At 40.8% G+C, this 19,449-nt stretch overlaps 1 protein-coding gene, 1 long non-coding RNA gene and 1 pseudogene across 3 annotated transcripts; 2 read left to right on the plus strand and 1 right to left on the minus strand.

Annotated features, from left to right (window-relative positions):
- The first annotated feature begins 2,574 nt into the window (after nt 1–2,574).
- LOC148877889 (uncharacterized) lies at nt 2,575–9,357 on the plus strand. The gene is made up of 2 exons (XR_016099494.1): nt 2,575–2,863; nt 8,801–9,357. It is a non-coding gene; the product is annotated as an uncharacterized LOC148877889 (long non-coding RNA).
- LOC148877890 (Late embryogenesis abundant (LEA) protein-like protein) lies at nt 2,773–9,248 on the minus strand. Its single transcript, XM_088946087.1, has 2 exons — nt 9,005–9,248; nt 2,773–7,461 (listed from the first exon to the last, which is right to left on the minus strand). Exons 1-2 carry the CDS (start codon nt 9,246–9,248, stop codon nt 6,671–6,673), a joined length of 1,035 nt encoding a protein of 344 aa, XP_088802213.1. The 3' UTR covers nt 2,773–6,670.
- On the plus strand, nt 3,347–6,262 carry LOC148877891 (receptor-like protein kinase THESEUS 1 pseudogene; annotated as a pseudogene). Its single transcript, XR_016099488.1, has one exon. The product of XR_016099488.1 is annotated as a receptor-like protein kinase THESEUS 1 pseudogene (transcript).
- Nucleotides 9,358–19,449: the final 10,092 nt, after the last annotated feature.

Raw genomic sequence — 19,449 nt, forward strand, 5'->3', positions numbered from 1 at the left:
ACCCAACATCGATCGTGTCTCCATAAGCGAGGAGGCAGAGACTAGAACTCAATGAAACATGCGCGCTTCAAAATATTCACACAAACACAACATTGATGCAAGTTGCAAATGTAATCCCTGTTATTCTGTGGCTCGTTGGCTCTGATTAATGCACTTTACGTAAAGCTTATCGTATTGGCAGACAACTGACAACTCCGAAAGGCCTTTTCTATTTTGTTTATTTAATTTTAGCTCTCTATACTCTTGTACTTACTAAATACAAACAAACCGAACATCATGCAATTAGCTCTATCACCGTTGTGTATGGATGGTAGCTTAGCTTACCTAGCTAGTTTATATATTCCACAAACCCTTCATTTCAAAACTCTTTTCATTGATTTGATCACTTCTTTCAATGTTATCTTGTCTGCATGTTTTGGTCTAGTCAGTATTATGATATTATCTTTGTTTTCATTTTTGTGAAAACCAGCAAATGCCACCCCTTTCCCACTAAAAAAAGCAATAAAGAAAATTCTACCTGACTCTCTCTCTTTAGCTGGTATATGGCTGTAAGAGAACTCAGTGGGATCAAAAGCTAGCATCAAATCTTATACATTTTCGTTTTCCCCCAAGGCTGTGTTTCGTTTTCCCCCTATCTTTTCCTTTAAACCATTTAAACCAAATATAGCCTAAATGTATTTCAGTTTTTATTTTTGAGAATATAATTTTTTTTTTCACATAACTAATTTGAATGGAATCCTATTCAAAATTAATGTGCAAGTAGCTTGAAACCCAACTGTAGTAAGGACAAAAATAGAAGACATTACATTCTATCCTAGAAATACCCTGTTTTCTTATGGCTGTGGTTGGTTTGAAGAAAAAAAGTAGGGTAAGAAAGGGAAAGGCAGGGAGACCTATACAAACCTTTTATAGTTTTCCCTACCTTTTTCTTCAAATCAAATATATTCTAAATTATACACCTTTTTATTTTGTTGTTTTTAATCAAATATACATCATGGTTTTCAAAATCAAACTGGACTGGAAGAATTGGGAATCGGTTAGGTAATTAGTTCTATTTTACCCCAGAATTATTATTTTTTCCAAAAAACCGTTGATTTGATTAACAAACCGTTGATCTAGGCATTCAAATTATTCAACGGTTTAACTGCTTTTATTTTAATTTTTGTCAGATCAAGCCATCCATTTGATTTGAATGATTGAACCATTCGACCCAAAAACCACCCTGACCGGTTTGATTTTAAAAAACTTGATATAAACCTTTCATTGCAAATTGTAACAAAAAAAAAAAAAAAAGACAGAGAGAACTAATGTCCAAAAGATGCTCACTTAAGTGTATTTTTTTTAAGCATAGAAGATTAAAGACCAAGTAAGCATTGAATTTGAAAATAACTATTGCCCATTTGGGAGGGCTTGGGCTTTCAGGATGTAATTTTTGGCATTCCGAGCTTTGCCCTATACGGAAACCACCGAACTTGTATAGTTGTATTTGATAAAAATATAGAAAGTCTTATGAGTGTTTTGAACGCCAGAATTATCACTTCTAACATGAAGTTACTATAATAGCTTATCTGAAACACGGGTGTTCAATAAATGCTGCAACAAGATATTTCAAGCGGAACCTGCTACGTACCAATGACCCAAATAAAAATGGGTCCGATTTTAGATATGGGCACGAATTCAAGTCAGTTTTGCTGTTCCGCTCCACATCCACCGCATTCAATTCCCTAATTAGCTCCATCAATTTTGGCCTTGGGTGTTTGGTAAGTTATGGGCATATGATATGTATGCCCTACACGTTTTATTCTTACGACTACCAGCGCTTCATGTCATTGGCGCCAATCTGAATATGCTTCACCAACACGACATGTTAAACCCGCATAACAGAACAGAACCGACATGGTTCGAGTAGAAATGTAGAGGATTTGAAGCGAGCTGCGCGCAGGGGAAAATGCTTAGCTCGAACTCTCGGAGCACGCGCTGGATCAAACTTTAAGTTGTTTTTCATGGACTGGACCGGGAGCCGGGAGGGGGGGAGCAAACTTCTGCAACTCCTGCAAAAGTTCCAAAATCAATCGAGTGGGTTAAAAGCCATCTGATCATGCTGATTTTATTTTAAGAAGATCCTGTCCGCCGGATTCATCATCAAACGGGGCCTACACAACCGACTTTTGGTGGGCATTTGGGAAGTGTCAGAGGTACCCTTGTGCCCTCGATTAAGAATTAACCAAAAGTGTCCAAACTTTTTCATCGATTTGACTGCCCGTCTAAGGCTACTTTCGTCAATCCCGGAGTTAACGTCAATCGATAATACAGCATCTAACGCCGTCAAGGTGACGCAAAAGTTCCGTGAACGCACGCACCCGACGGTTCTCTACCTACGTTTCAAATCCGTTTCGTAACACCGTTAAGTCCCGGTTTTCCGTTACTTACAAACCGCGTAAAAGCGGGGCCAGGGACCGTTGGTCCCAGCAATGGAAGCCATTTCTTCTAAGTTTATATAAAAGAGAAAAAGATAACTTGCAGAGCTTCCATGGAGTTTTCTATTATTTAAATCATAGCTATTCGAAGATACCTGTGTTAAAAAGCAAAATAGAATATCTGCGTTGAAACAGCTGCTCTAATGGGGGGTTATTTAAATTAGACAGCGTATTCTTTTTTCTTAATCTTTCCTGATGTGGGTCCTCTGCTTCACTGTAATTGACAGCCTCATCTACAGGCTGGAAAGAGCTGTTGAGTTGCAGAAAAGCTTCAAGGGATGGTGCTCATGGTAGCTCTACACTTGCGCTCCTAACCGAGTGTTCTCTGTGTTCCTACTACAATCACTCTCTGCAGCAACACAAATGCGTGTAGGTCTCTGAGAGAGGTAAGATTACTTAAGAAAACCTGATCTTGATCTGTTTCTAGCGATTCTCCAAAAAAGAGGGGAAAAAAAGCTGGTTTTGGTCCATATTCGGCAATTTTTTTTTTTTTTTACCATTTCCTTCCTTTTTGATCATTTAACAGTATCTTCCTTTCCATGGTTGCTGTTTTAGGATCTTAGTCAGATTTTGCCCCCTTTCTCTGTAGAAGTGCTGTAGGTGGGAAATTGATTTAGATGTATCAATGTGATTTTGTCGTGGGTCTTTTAAATTTTGTCTCTTTGAATTTTGGTTCCTAAAGGGCTTGGATTTGTTACACTTGGAGTTTTAAGGATTAGAGTTCCTCAAATTTTGGTATTTCAGAAGCCAGACACTGCTCTGGGGTTGTAGGAGATTAGTGCCGGAGTTCATGATTTTGGAGTGTTGAGAGTTTGGGTTCATAGGAATTGGTGTGATCGTTGGAGTTTGAGGATTTGGGTTTAAGGGAAATGGCGAAAATGAAACTGTTGGAATGGGTTCCTCTGCTTCTTTCTCTTCTTTTTCTTGGGTTTACGGTTCGTGGCTCCCATGCTAGTTTCACTCCCGTCGATAACTACTTGATTGCCTGTGGATCTTCTCAAAACGTCACCTACCAGGATCAGACCTTTGTTCCTGATTCATGGCAATCCTCATTGGTATTAAAAAGTCAAGGGAATACAGTAGCTGTTACTTCTAATTCTAGTGCTCCCTTTCCAATCTATCAGTCTGTGCGAGTATTCCCTGCTCTAGCCTCGTACAAATTTGGAATCCGGCAAAAGGGCCGGCACTGGATCCGCCTCTATTTCTATCCTATCCCTGATTCCGGCCAAAACTTGAGATCCGCTTCAATTACTGTAATCACGGATGATTTTGTCCTCCTGAACAACTTCACCTTTAAGAACTATAATGGTTCTTATCTCTTCAAGGAGTATGCCATCAATGTAACTTCTGATACCTTGGTCCTCACCTTTATCCCTTCCAACAACTCAGTCACGTTTGTTAATGGAATTGAAGTGGTTTCTGCCCCTGATGGGTTGATATCAGATCAGGCATTGGCTTTATCCCCTTCTTCCACTTTCAGTGGTCTTTCTGATCTTGCTCTGGAGACCGTTTTCCGTCTGAATATGGGGGGTCCGTTGATCACACCACAGAATGACACCCTTGGGAGAACCTGGGAAAATGATAGGAAGTACCTCCATGTGAACAGCTCTGCTGTTAATGCGTCAGTTAACCCTACGATAATAGAATATACCATGGGTCTCACACCCGAGATAGCCCCTAATTGGGTTTATGCCACTGCAGAGACAATGGGAAATGCAAATGTCCCTAGCTCAAGTTTTAATGTTACCTGGGTCTTCCCTGTGGATCCAGATTTCTTCTATTTCATCCGACTACACTTCTGTGACATTGTGAGTAAAACTGAAAACATTCTCGTCTTCAATGTCTACATCAATTCTGATCTTGGCTATGGTAGTCTGGACACGTCCCAACTTGGTGGTTTGAATACACCTTATTACAAAGATTTTGTGTCCAACTCCTCAATTGATTCGGATACTTTAACTATCAGTGTGGGACCAGATCCAATGGCAGAAACCACTGATGCAATTTTGAATGGATTGGAGATCATGAAGATCAGCAGCGATGCTAGAAGTTTGGATGGATTTTCTTCTGTCGACAGTCTTCTTCCCAAGGCTTCCTCAAAAAAGAGTAAACTGGGGCTTATAATTGGATTGGTTGTGGGAAGTTCAGCTTTCATCGGATTGATAGCTTTGTGTTATTGCTGCCTGGTAGTTCGGAAGTCAAAGACTGCTCATCAGGGACACCAATGGCTGCCATATGGAAACTCTTTGAGCATGACCAAGGGCTCCACAACCTCTCAGAAGAGTGGAACAAGCTGTTTCTCAACATCAAACCTTGGTCGGTTCTTCACATTCCAAGAGATCATAGATGCAACTAACAAATTTGATGAGAGCTTGCTTCTTGGGGTGGGAGGATTCGGTAGAGTTTACAAGGGAACACTTGAAGATGGGACCAAGGTAGCTGTCAAGAGGGGGAACCCAAGATCTGAGCAAGGGCTTGCTGAGTTCAGGACTGAAATTGAGATGTTATCCAAGCTCCGTCATCGCCACCTTGTTTCTCTGATTGGATACTGTGATGAACGGTCAGAAATGATCCTTGTTTATGAATACATGGCAAATGGGCCTCTCAGAAGCCATCTTTATGGGACAGACCTGCCACCTCTCTCATGGAAGCAGAGGCTTGAGATTTGCATTGGGGCTGCAAGGGGGTTGCATTATCTCCACACTGGGGCAGCACAGAGCATTATTCACCGAGATGTGAAGACCACCAACATCCTCTTAGATGAGAACTTTGTAGCCAAGGTTGCTGATTTTGGCCTTTCAAAGACAGGTCCTGCCCTGGATCAGACCCATGTGAGCACTGCTGTTAAGGGTAGTTTTGGGTACCTTGACCCTGAGTACTTTAGGAGGCAACAGCTGACTGAGAAATCAGATGTCTACTCCTTTGGTGTGGTTCTGATGGAAGTCCTTTGCACTAGACCCGCTCTCAACCCCGTTCTCCCAAGGGAGCAGGTTAATATAGCAGAGTGGGCAATGAGTTGGCAGAAGAAAGGCATGTTGGACCAGATCATGGACCCCACTTTGGTGGGTAAAGTAAACCCAGCATCTCTAAAAAAATATGGTGAGACTGCTGAGAAATGTCTGTCAGAGCATGGGGTTGATAGGCCAACAATGGGAGATGTCTTATGGAATCTCGAGTATGCTCTCCAGCTTGAGGAAACCTCATCTGCATTGACCGAGCCAGAAGATAACAGCACAAACCACATCCGTGGTATTCCTTTGACACCACTTGCGCCATTTGATAACAGTGTAAGTATGATTGATGGGGTGAATTCTAGCACAGATGATGATGCTGAAGATGCTGCAACCAGTGCAGTCTTCTCTCAGTTGGTAAATCCTCGTGGAAGATGAGAAAGAAGGGTTAAATGTTTATTATCACTGTCGGCCATTGGAGTGCCTAAACAAGACCTGGTCCTCCTGGCTTATTCATATTGGTAAGGAGAATTCCTTGGAAATTTGTTTGATCAACTCTGATAAGGTTTTTCCTTATCTGTTTACTCAGTTTTTATCCTGATTTTTCCGCCGATACGTCTTGGATTGTAATATAATTCATTAGATGCAATTGAGAATTCATTGCAAATTGCAAGCTACCCCTATAAGGATATTATATTTTTGTTGTCCTGGTTTGAACTTCGAATTAAGATGGGTTTAATTTCCTGTTTGTCACATGTTTAGGATATTGGTTGTATTTGCAATATCATTTTCAATTCACAAGACAAAAGAAAAATAAAGAACAGTTTACAGTCACCATTGCTTTTTTTTTTTTTTTTTGGCAAAATAGGTTTGTAAAATATGTAGTTTAGAAATGATTCTCTCAGAATGTTGTAGCTTTACTGCTTGAAAGAAACATATTCTTTTTTATCCAGTGGGTATGGCTTGTATTTTTCTTCAAAGTTGCCAGATAAGTGGCAATACCTGATATTTTACAATTAGAAACAGAGAAAAGAAAGAGCATTTACTGCTAGTTGGTACTGAAGAAGCTTAGCTTCAGATTTTTTTTTTCTTTTTTGTAAAATTAGTTTTAGAACATGGTTTCCTTGAAATGGCTTAACACCGAGTACATACTTCGAATGAAATTGAAGTTAAATCAAGTGGAACAAAACAGAAATCATCTTATTTTCGTACAGCTACCTTTCAGTTATTCCTATGATGAACTCATTTCCTGCAAACTATCCCACTTCCGCTGCTTACCCCTCTGGTGCAGTCCAATAGGCCATAGTCCATTACTAGTAGGCTTTCCTTGGTTGTAACCCCAGCTGGAGAGAACACACAAGAAGCACAGTCAGAGGAAAGAAGCGATGTGGTCCTGTACTTATCCTCACCTCCAACTACAGGCATTGCCACACCTGGCTTTGTTGGATTTTGGAAATCAGGTCTGTAAGTTCGTCCTAGAACACCTTCAACTTCTGGGGAGAGACCAAGGAATCTGAACTGTACTTCCAAATGGGCAAAACAGTCATCAGAAGGTATTTGGTAATTGTGGACTTTGTCATCTTGCTTGGTAACTGGAACCACATTGACAGAAATCTCTGCAATTTCTGGGAGGGTGACTCTCACACTGTTCTTGTTAGATGTCCTTTCCACTTTAAGATCTTTCTCTGCTGATTTCCATTCAGAGAGATGGCCTTCTGGTAGGATTAGGGGTTTTTCATTGAAGGAGAAGCGGAGATGGTCAACCTCGTCATCCCACCTTGCTGCCTGTGTGGCTTCAAGAGTGAACGTGTGAGAGTCAAACATGATCCCCAAGGCTTGTATCCATGTAAAGTCTCTGGTTCTTCCAGCAGGTCGGAGGCCAATGAACCGAGCATTGATCTGAAGGTTGGGGTCAGAGACTAAACTGAAATGTTCATTGCTCTTGCCATGGAAATAGAATACAATGCCATCTCCGCCAATGAAACGGGGATCAAAACAAGCAGCTCCAGGGCTATAGCAATTTGGTTTGCGGTCTAAAAGAATTGAAGATAAATTCGGTTAGATAATTCAGATGGCAGATTTTGTGAAGTCTCCTCCATATTTAAGGTAGAGTAAATGCATTAAACATATTTTTAAAACATCTAATGGTGCCGAGTTCAGAGAAATCGTTGCGGTTCTGACTGCAATCATGTAATTTGTAAGCTATATATGTTAATCTTCGTAAAGGAGCTGACACCTTGGTCTGGGACCCTCGTAACTTATCATTTGGTATATGTTCAGAAGATTTGCAGCAGAAAAGGCGTTCAAGTCCTAAGATTTGCAGCAGAAAAAATGTAAAGCCTTAAGATTGTTTTTTTTTTTTTTGGTTTACGGAAAAAGGAGTTATCTTTCTAAGAAATTAGTGTCTGTATGATACCTATGATGCAATGTAAATTAAGTGATTTAACTTTGTATAGTATGAATTAGTAACAAGGGTATTCTTTTTCTGGATTTTGAGAGGGGGGAAATTTGGTCAATAGGATTTTGATTCTCATTGGCCAAGAAACCCATGTTCTTTGTTCAGATTTATGTGGTGACCAGTAAAAGTTTATTTTCTTATACTCATCTCCTAGGTGGATAAATTAAATTTCCCATTTAGGGGAAAGTTTCCAATACTTGGATGGGACAAAAAATGCCCCTTTTAATAATGGAATTTTTATGGTTAAGATTGCCATTGACTTATTTACATGAAAAATAAAAGAATATGGATAAATGCACTTACCCGGGTAAGTCTTTTCCAGAGTGACTTACCAAAGTGAACGGGGCATAAAGGGTATAAGATATGGAGTCTAAATCTATTGACCACCACACACTATTAGCCAACACATGGAACATCGATTATGTTGTGGTTAATGATATTCTCAACGTGGGGCTGGATGAGTGTGGCCAACAATATGTTGTGGTCAGTAGATCTGAACTTGATGAGCTAATGCAATTCTAGGATTTTTGGGCCCTGAAGAGAGAATTCGAATTCAGTTTTCACACTGTCCTGGCAGCCACTTGCAGCTGTAAATTAGAAATATCTTTCCATAAATAAAAACATACAAATATGGAATGCATGGTTGCAAAAGTCTGTGAGAACAGTTTGGTGAGGACTAAATCAAAGTTCCTAAAGAGAGGGTTGACCCCATGAAAAGATATATCCGTGTTGTAGTGCGCCTATTCATTCTCATAGATCCCATCATAGCCAAGGGTAAAGTTTCCAAGAGTTGCATGCAAAAATTTGTGTCATTCCAAGATAAAAGAATACTCATTTAGAGTTTTTTTTTTTTTTTTATAATAACTATTACCAAAAAAGAATCGATATTTTTCTAATACTTTCTCCTACTCCAGTAATCAGGGGCAACCACAGTTATAGAAAGGGTTCGACTACGGTGTCCCCAAATCACAACTTTAGCCCAAGTCATTATGGTTGGGCCCCAAAGCTATGGCATGCAGATTGGACTGACCCCGGCCCAGCCCGATTTGTTGTGGAAGGAGAACAATTATAACTGAGCACTTAAGCAGAAAGGAGAGAGAGGGAGGAGAACGTCTTACTTCTGCAAACAGCCTCACAAGTGGGCGCGGTGCAATCGAGGAAGCAACCTTTTGTAGCGTTCGGGTTCACTGGGACGACAGTTGGGCACTCGGCCGGGCAGGTCGCGTACTTGAGAAAGCATTTGCTCCGGCGGTTGTTGCAGGTGAGACGCTGTGATGCTGCTTGGGTTTCAATCACCCATGACAGTACAATGAAAAGCAAACAGATGACCCAGCACTGGTTTCTTAACTCCTCCATTCTCATTTGTTCCAACCGCAAAACCAGGCACCAGAATGAGGCAGCAGCTCTACTGGTACAACGAGATTTGCTTTCTGGCTCTGATCTTATAGAATCCGAGGACTGAATTCCTTCATTTGTTTTTTACCAAGGCTTTGGATCACGGGGACTAGTAGTCTGGTACAACATTGAAGTTCGAAGTAAGAACGTGAGTCCTGGTTGGCTATCTTAAATGCTTTGCGGGTTCCTGAATCTTTTTAGCTTTGGTCAGAGCTTCGGGACTGGTAATAGTTTGCTTTTATTAATTAAGCAAACAAGATAGATGACCCAACTCTCGCCGTAATTCCAGCTTAATCACAGTATCACACGCAGAGAGAGAGAGCAAAACTGTAAAAGAAATATCCACAAGCTACAACATGCCTAACTTGTAATCCACGTGTATTGGGTAATGCACTTACACACAGAACACATATGACGGAGCTATTTTTGGATCGATGGAGAGAAAGTTATTGGTGCAAATGTAGTTGGTGAAGACTTGTTTTAGAACAATGTCTATGGTTTCAAAACTCAGGAACCTTTACCAAGCAAACTCGGTTGCTTTGATTCACTTCTTAAAGAATTCATCAAAAGTCTCTCTGTGCATGCATTGAATAGATTGCGTTATAGTATTAGTAAATGGTAAGCTTAATTCACATGGTCGAACATGGTTAGTGGTTGCACAGAGGTCTGTTTGCTTTCAGCCCTTTCACAATACCTATTTTGTTCTGTTTTTGGTCATTTGGAGTTGGAGCTCAAATGCCCAATGAGGAGGCTCATAAAAAGGGAACCATTCATGCACATAGCACAAGAGAAGAGTGGTGGCATTTCTATTGAATTTTGTGACTGCGAGGCCACATGATCTCAGTGGCTCGTTTCTGTTTTGTCCCCTGAAGCATGGATGGACTTGGGCTTGGATAATTTCTTAATTAAGTTCCCTTCAATATCCTTTACAAGATCAGAACTTGACTTCTGCTTCTCTGGATGGTCCAAGAAGCCCTGTGATATCGCAAAATAATGGACAGAATTAGTGATCTGTCCTGCAGAAGATTGTTTCTCCTTGGTTTAATTGATTGTTTTGATGGAGCGAAACTCCATAGACACATTCCCCATTTGATTCATATGCTGCTTTTAGGGAATCAAAAATGCTGTCCAGCACTCCAGCTCCAACATGGCTAAAGGGAGATAATCAGGTGTCAGATCAGAATCCTTGACCTGAAAGGCTAGGCCCCAATATCATATACCTCCTAATTTTCATTTTTCAGGTGAACCCATCTCACCCAACAAATCCGTCCACTAAAATTTTGTAGATACATCTTCTATCAAGTTTTTGGATGAAATGGCAACCTTATTGGGCCGAAATTTTACAGGTGGCATATTCAAAGAACAAGCATTAATTTGAATGTTTTTGATGTGCTACTTGGCCATTAACTCAGCCACATCAGAGAATGGGTGAATCACCTACAAGTGACTCGATCATCATTATCATCATTTAATCTTTATCTCAATTATACGAGGATCGACTACATCAATCTTGTTTAACCATTCTGTACTATTCAGTGTCATATTCATCGTCAAATTATCGGCATAACTCTCCTTTGTCCGGGCTTAGGACAAGCATTATAAGACAGTCTCACACCGGTGGAGTTGCAAGTGGTCCAACCATGAACTCATGATTGAAAAACAAAATATGGGACCCTAGACAGCGTTATAGGTGATTTAGCTGCAGGGATACATGCTTTTTATTCCTAACGTGGCATCTAAAATTGCATGCCCTCTCTCTCTCTCTCTCAATCTGATTGGGTGAAAACTAAAATAATTCTGAAATTTGGTTGGAGTTGATCCTAGCTAGCGATGGATCAAGTTCCTTCACTACTTTCTTTTAATCTATGGAGCATGAAATTGAAGTAACTTAAATAGCGTTAGATGAATGAAGTTAACAAAGGTTAATAATGCTTTTGTGGATAATTGGATTTCAGGCATCTAAGCTGATTGGACTAAAGTAAGTGAAGCCCTCTCCAAGATCAAAGTAGTTGAATTCATCAATCACGAGAGGGGAACATGGGATCACGACAAATTGGCCCATTACTTTGACCACAACACAATCCAATCAATTGCCTGCTCTGGAAGCTTATTTTGATGATAAATTAGTTTGGCTCCCTACTCCCAGGGATAATTACTCCACCTCATCTAGTATGAAATCTTTACTAAATGAACTTCCTTCATTTCTAACAGTGACTTGTTGACTCAAAACATAAGTTGGAATTCATTTTGGAGGACCAAGTTACTGCCACCAAATATCCTACTCTTCATTTGGAAGATTGTTTCTAATCTCTTACCAACTAAAGTTAATCTCTTTAGGCTCCACCACATATGAGATAAATTATGCCCCATATGCAATGCACAGGAGGAAACAATTCAACACTTATTTTTTGGTTGTGAGATGGTCCGATATATCTAGTTTGGTTCCAACTTGAATATTCGTATAAACAATGAAGTAGGCCACCTCATTAACTGGATAGAACGATGGATGGAGATGGACAAGGAACAAAATGGTGAAAATTATATTTTCCTGAGAAGCGCAAGCCTGTTATGGTACATTTGGACAGCACGCAGTGAGTTGGTTTTTAAGGGTTCAATTTTCCACTCAACCTTCAATTATCAACCAGGCTCAGATATTTGCAAATATGATTATCCAAAATACACTCAATGAATCCAGTGTTCACAACTTGCCTCACTCCCCTTTGATTGTCAACTCAACTAAGTGGTCAAAACCACCGGCAGGAGTGGTGAAACTCAATATTGATGGTGCTGTAGGTACCATCTCTTCTGGTGGCAGTATGATTCTTCGCAATAGTGCTGGAGAATCTTTTTGCTAGAGCAACTCCCTTCCAAAAAGAAAGCCCGTTGATCGTTGAAACTCTGGTTTTGGTGGAGGGTTTGAAACTGGCTTTAGAGGTGGGTATTTCTGTATTCTGGTTGAGAGCGACGCCCTCACTTCAATCAAATGTTTGTTGGTGGATTCGTTGGATTCACCGTAGTCTATTAGCGTCTTAGTCCTGATTGCAAACAACTGCTGCGTTGCTTCTCAAACTACTCGATTTATCACATTCCTAGAAAAACTAACATGACTCCACATAAATTGGTTAAATTTGCTATTACTTGTAAAAGAGTTAAAACTTGGTCTCAAGCTCCTGATTTCCTCCTCTCCTCAATACTATTGTACAAGAGATGTAAACCGAGTTTTTTGATGAATGAATTTGCCCTATGGGACCTTCTAAAAAAAATAGCTAAAACTAAGCTGTACATCTAAACCAAGGCTTTTAAGGTTAATCGTCATTACTTGGTGTAACAGTAAAATTACATCTCAGACTGTTAAGGTGAGAATAAGGGTGTCTATGGAATAGTTTTGGATTGGACCCCGTCCAGTTCAAAATCAATTTGGATGGACTGGACGGGCCAACAAGACATATTGGAATGGACCAATCTGGTCCAAAATATTTATTAGATTGGATTGGACCTAGTCCATCCATAACAAATTTAAATTGGATTCAGTTGGATTAAGCCAATATCTTGTCCATTGATATAAGATAAGAATATGTGTCAATGGACCAAGTTTGGGTTGAAACCAATTTAAATCAATATGAAGTTGAACAGATTAGATGGTCCAGATATTGAACTGAACCGGTCCAAATTGGTCCAAAACATGGACCTGGTCCATTTATAATGGGCTCACATTGGACTGGATCAGATTAGAACAAATCCAATCCAATTGGCACCCCTAGGTGAGAACATGGGTTCAAGTGTGAGCATCATCAGAACTGTATCCAGTCCACCCCTCCCAAGACCCTAGACAGCTGAGATCAATATTGGGTAATTTCCTCATTTTTTGCTTTTAATTTCAATAAATTTGGCATGAAAGTTTTTTTTTTTAATTTCAGACAGTTCATTATTTATCTTTATTTAATATTTTCTAATATATAATGCCTTAACTATATTCTTTTTATTTAGACTATTGTAATTTAAATTTCTATCTTTTATTGTCTCCTGTCGTTTATATGTTATATAGTATTGCATATTTCCAATATGCTGAAATCTAGTGATTGTGATCTCATTCTCCCAAAATAAAATTAAGGTCTCATAAAACTTTGACAAAATAAATAAAAACATGTTGTAAACCAATGATATATAACACTGATCTTAGGCTGGCTTCTTGCATGGTAAACCAAGTTTAGTTTAAATAGATTATTAGAAAAAATATACCTAATTACCTTATTAGCAGTATAATTCTTGATTAATTAATTCTCCTCAACAATTTTGTCCCTTTAGAAAATGGTAAATAAAATACCACCTTATTTAAAAATATGATAATTGATTCTCCTCATGAATATGTCTTGCAATTTTGCCCTCAAAGTAATTAAATATAACTAGGGATGATCATTCGAATTATTTGGCTAAAAATTGAACTGAATTAATTAAAACCAAACTGAATTTTTTATTCAACTTAAAACCGAATTTCATTATATTATATTATATATATAATTATGGTAAGATTGCATATATCTAACCCTCTCCAGACCCAGTGTTGGTGAATCTCTCATGCATTGGGCTTATCTTTTTTATTATATGTATAATATTAAAACTAGACCAGACCAGTTTTTCAAATCAATTTTTTTAACTAATCGGATTTTCAAATTTGAGAACCAAAATAACTGAAGAAAAAAAAAAAAAAAACTGAAACTTTGGATTAGTTTTTCGTTTTCAAGCAAAATATGCTTACCTCCTAGATACTTCATTATTTAGAAAATTTGTGTTATCTCCAATCTTTCGGATTGTGGAGCTATACTACCTTCATGCACCATTTAACCATAGATTTGGTATATAATTCTTAAAGGAACATGTAGGACCAATTGGTCACGTGGGAGATTCTTTGGTCTTTATCATTCAGCCTTCTTCGCTAAATAAACTGACTTGTGACAGAAAAAATCAGCTGCTCCACTTGGTATAGCGCAGGGCTAAAACCTTGAAATGAGGGCCTCTGATGAATTGTTGTGGCCCCACTCCAATGTCAGCCGTGATTCACTTGAGTAGCTGATTTTTGAGCTTTGCCGACGAGTCAAGGGCATTGTAAGGTCTTTTGTTGTCAGTGTCAAACTGTCAGGTGACCCCAACTCTTTGCGGACTTTGGCTCTCAAAATATAATATATAATAATACATAGCATGTACAAAACTATGACAATAAAAGTAATAAATATAAACCATGGTGATTCATTAGGCAGCAGTATCATGTTTAGCGAAGTAAGATTGTTCTACTTAACAATGTTAATTAAAACTAATGAAGTCTCGGAGAATGTTATGATGTGTATGGTTGATGTAGCATAATGTTGGAGGGGCCTATTTTCAACACCATCTTATATTTAGAGGTCTAAAGTGGGCCGTGCTGTGCTGTTTCGTGGGTCATTATAGGCCGTGTTGTTTTCCTTAGTGGAAATTTTGAGAGTCAGTCCAGCACAGCCCACGGCCTAGGCTCAAGCAGGCCTGTGTCGAGTCGTATCGGCACACGGGCCTAGGTCGGGCCGGGCTGCAGGCTAAGCTGTGGGCTTGGACCGTGTTGGGTTAGGTCATAAAGCAAGCCTTGGGCATAGGCCAAATCGGGATGCATTGTTTTTTCTTTTTTGAAAATTTTGATTTCTTTTCTAAGTAAAATGGTAAAACTAAAATATTTAACGTTCCTATGAACTTTGGGAATTAAGAACTATTTAAAATATTAAGAAATGAGAAATCTAAGTTATTTAATACATAAATGAAAAAAAAAAAAAACTTAACCAAATTGAAATAAGAATGATGGAATAACAAATTGGAAGAAAAATAGGAATTTTATTTCATTTAAATTTGAATGGTACAAATTAGTGAATGACAAATACAATGATTGAGTCATTGCATACTTGGATGAATGAAATATAAAAATGGAATAAATTAATAAAATATAAAAATACAATATGGTTACAATTTGAAAATACAAAATTACATTGTTAAAAATTTAAAAAAATATATAAACTAAATTAAATAAAATTTAAAAATTTTACAGTAATTTGAAAAAAAATGAAAATTTCTACAAGTAGTCAAATTCATGAATCATCATTCATGACTTTCATCATCTGCTTCGGGTGAAATGTCCGGTGTTGTATCATGCCCTCTCTTGTCTTGTAATTTATTTTCTGCATCTAGCCAATCCTTGAAGCAGATGAACATCTCAATGATCTCATCATTCATACAATTTCTTTCGTCATCCAACACCCTTGTACCGGTACTAAAACAAGACTCCAGTGGAACTATAGACACCGAAGGGGTTAGTATATCACATGCCATGGCGGCGAGAACTGGATAATTTTTCGAGTGTTTACTCCACAAGGCTAAAATATCAAAATTGTTTGATACTTCACCTAGATTAGAAAATTTTGCTTGAAAATAAAAATTAAGTTTAGTAAATGAACTTGTTGTAGAACTAGCAGATTTCTACCATCTACTTATTAAATAAAAAAAAAAAACTTTTCTCTTCTACTATTTGGGCTCAAAGTTAGAAGGAGAAGAAGAAGAAGATGAATTATTAATTTCCTACAACTTCAGATTCATACAAACTATACATTTCAAATAATAAATTATTAATTTCTTCTTTTTTATTTCCTATATTGATGATGCACAATCCGGTCGGTCTTAGCTACCGATAACCTTGCATCTGACGGAGTCGAAGATGCCTAAAACAAAGAAGAAATTGGAGATTTCCAGGGAGGAACTCGGTGGGAATACTCCGAAGCTCAAGTTAATACTCTTGAGAAAGCAAGGGAAAAATGAGAGATTTCAAGACCAGAGAGCACAAAATATCACATACCTCTTTCTCTGGGGGAAGAAGGTCTTTTATAACCACCTGGTGCACTCACTCCCAAGTTTCTGCCAAGTCAGTTAAAACCGCCTATGTGGGGGGCAGACATAACTGCCACTGTCTTCTCTGTCAGGGCTGTCTCTGCCACAACTGAGATGGCGGCAGCAGGTGGCCATTACGGTATGCCATTTGTCAAATCCAGACTAGTCAGGCGTGCTGCCTCAGAGTACGGACCTGTCAGGTACGATTTCATAGTTGCTTGACCTGGAGTCGAGGTGCCGGAGTGGTGCGCGAGGTGTTCGAATGGGAGTACGTCCTACTGTCCTAAGGTGTCGGCATATGGTCTGGACTAATCCGAAGTGGGCTAGTCCGGGCTCTACCCCTTGCGGGCTTCTCTGTTAACCTCGGATTCTTAGGGAGAGCTCGAGTTTCACCTCCCAGGAAGTGTGGGTTCCTTTTGGGGAGCTCGAGTCTCTTCTTGGGGAGCTTGGGAGCTCGGGCCTCTTATTGGAGGGCTCAGGAAGCTCAGGCCTCTTCTTGTGATAAGGTCGTGCTATGTCTCCGTGCCGAGCTGATGTTCCTGCCAGGTCACCCTAGTTTCTTCCACGTGTCACACAACCAAGGGGTCGGGCCAAATCTACCTCCATCAATTGTCCTCCACTCCCCATGCCCGGGGTCTTGACCCGGCATGGGGAGTTCACGGACTGACGAGTGGATTTGCTTCGTGGCGTGCTTAGTCCAGCTCGGAGATTTCTTGGTCTAACCCGTTGATGCTCTTGGCTCAATCAGGATCAACGTGGCTTGACCAAAGCCAGCCCGGGTCACGTACAGCTCACGCGCAAACGTCAAATGATTTACAAATAACGGACGTCAAAATTCCGAACTAAAGTGATTTCACCTCAGAGGTCGTGTAGTCGGTTTTCTTGAGAGCCGTTGGATGGCTTTGATCTCGACCGTTGATGCGCAGGTATAGCGGCTATAAATAGTGGGGTCCCTGGTCACTTTTCCTTCGTCAATACTCAACGATCGTTCCTTGAGCTTGCGTCCAAGGTCCTCAGCTCACATCACTTTCCCTAGTTCGATATCGTTTCCTTGGTGAGTCCCCTTAGCCATTTTCAATTTCCTTTCCTTTCCTTTTGCGATGTCTAGTTCGAATAGTTCGGGTAGCTTAGATAACCTCTTAGAAGAGCCTGAGGCGGAGACCTCGGGTCAGGCTGACTCTTTTGACAGCCTTCTGGATGAGCCCGAGGTAGGGCCTTTAGCCCAGGTCACCCTGGGTAGCCTAGAGTCCACTTCTCATCGGGTTCGGATGTCGGACACATTTGGACCCTCCACCATGACGTCTGAGAGACTTCGGTCCCTTGTTTGTCAGTTCAACCTGCTCGGGGAGTATGCATATAGCTTACCTTCAGGAAACTTTCCTTGGGAGCACGGTCCAGATGAGATTGTGGTCTTCCGGGAGCAGCTCATTGCCGGGCTGCGCCTTCCTCTTCACCCCCTAATCGTCGAAGTCTTGAACCACTTCGGCATCTCAGTCGGTCAGCTTCACCCGAACTCTATTCGCAACGTCGTCAAGACCATACCCTAAACTCCGAATATGTTATTCCTTTGGACTTAGAAATTTTTTCTGCTCTTCTTATGCTCAAAAAACAAGTGAGCTTCCTTCCCGAGCATAGGGGGCTTACTACCTGTCTCCCCGCCCGGGATTCAAACTTCTTCACAAACTTCCAAACAAGGTCCCGGCGTGGAAGCAGGACTACTTCGTGGTCCAAAGTGCTATGGGGTGGTCGTTTCCTACTCAATGGAGGGTGGTTGTCCCTAATCCCGACGTCATGTTGGATAAAGACGTGGAGGAGACCTTTCAGTCCTGGGCCCAGGTCGGGCTCGAGTGCGAAGAATGCCTCTCGGAAGCTAAACTTATTCAGGCCAGTCTGAGTCCGAGTAGGCTTCTTTACTTAGCTTCCTTCTTTTTTTTTGTACTGATGTCGAGCTCTTTTCGTAGGTATCATGGAGGTAGAGAAGACCGGCGGTTCCAACCTACTTGATGGAATGAAGAGGAGGAAGCGGGTCACCAAGCTTGCTCGTGTGGAGTCTCCTTGGGCCGTGGAGTTCAAAGCCCCGATCCACCCTCTGGTCATCAACCTGGACTCTCCCAAGGAACCTGAGGCGGCGAGGCCTATCCTCGAAGTGGCAACAGAGCCCGGCATTGCAAAGTCTCGGGAAGCTGAAACCATAGAGGCTTCCCGAACTCTGACAATGTTTTCCAACTCGGGGAGCCAGGAGGGGGTTGGCATTGTGCTGACTCCGAGCTATGCTCTTCGAAAGAGTAAGAAGGTCGTTTGGCCAAGCGAGGTCGCGGCATAGTCTGAGCTTCCTCCAAGCCACATCGGCGCACGTGCTGTGTCTCATGTCATGGTGGTAAGTTGACGTGATTTTCCCTTTATGCTTTTTCCCTTCTTTACTTTCTTGCCAAACTGACTCCTTGCTTGGCAGGCGAACTCCTCCATCCATGCCCTAATTATCCAATTAGAGAGGAGCCTGAAGCGGGCACAGACTGCCGAAGAGGCTTTGGAATCAGCTCGGGAGCGGGTGCAAATTAACGAAGAGGCTTTGAGATCAGCTCGTGAGTAGGTCCAGCATCTTGAGGGTGAGACTTTGGCTCAGAGGAGTGAGTTGGAGAGACTTCGAAGGGAGAATGGCACCCTGAGGCTCATCGTGAAACACCTCGCAACCTTGAAAGGGGGCTTGGAACACGAGGTGGAATACCTCAAGGCCGACATCAAGGAGAAGTCTGAAATCTTCTTCCAGGCCCTTGAGGACACCAAGGTGAAGGCCATCAACGACTACATAGCGTCAGAGCGTTTCGATGACCTAATGGTGGGCTCATACCGGAGGGGCTTCAAACTAAGCCGATGGATGATAAGGCATGCCTACCCCAAACTTGATATTCATTCCATCACCATATCGCGTATCACTCCGGAGATGGCTACTACGGTTGACGAAGATCCAGACTCTGACGACAAGGTTGACCCCCCGAGTGTTGCCGAAGTCCCTTCTGAGGACAAGGGGGATGTAGTCCCGAAGTGACATGTACCGGGCCAGTGAGCCCGAAGTGATATGTATCGAACCTGCAATCTCACTCATTTCATTTTCTTTTGAACACTGTAAAGCAAACATTTAGCAATGAAGTACTTTTTCTGTTTAAGTGTTGTGTGAATATTCTCCTTTTGCCAAAGTGACTATATTGCCGAGCTACATAGAATTAGGTCCCCGAAACGAGGGGATTCCTTGAGGGAGGTTAACATAGTAAGG

Source organism: Nelumbo lutea, chromosome 1 (assembly GCF_056320005.1).
Source record: "Nelumbo lutea isolate HS-2025 chromosome 1, American lotus-T2T, whole genome shotgun sequence".
NCBI classification, from domain to species: Eukaryota; Viridiplantae; Streptophyta; class Magnoliopsida; order Proteales; family Nelumbonaceae; genus Nelumbo; species Nelumbo lutea.

Bases quoted from the DNA above. Each gene is read 5' to 3' on its own strand.
- LOC148877890 (XM_088946087.1), bottom strand. From the start codon at position 9,248: ATGAGAATGGAGGAGTTAAGAAACCAGTGCTGGGTCATCTGTTTGCTT. The intron at 7,462-9,004 runs GTAAGACGTTCT...CAATTCTTTTAG, and splicing joins TTGTGAGGCTGTTTGCAGAA to ACCGCAAACCAAATTGCTAT.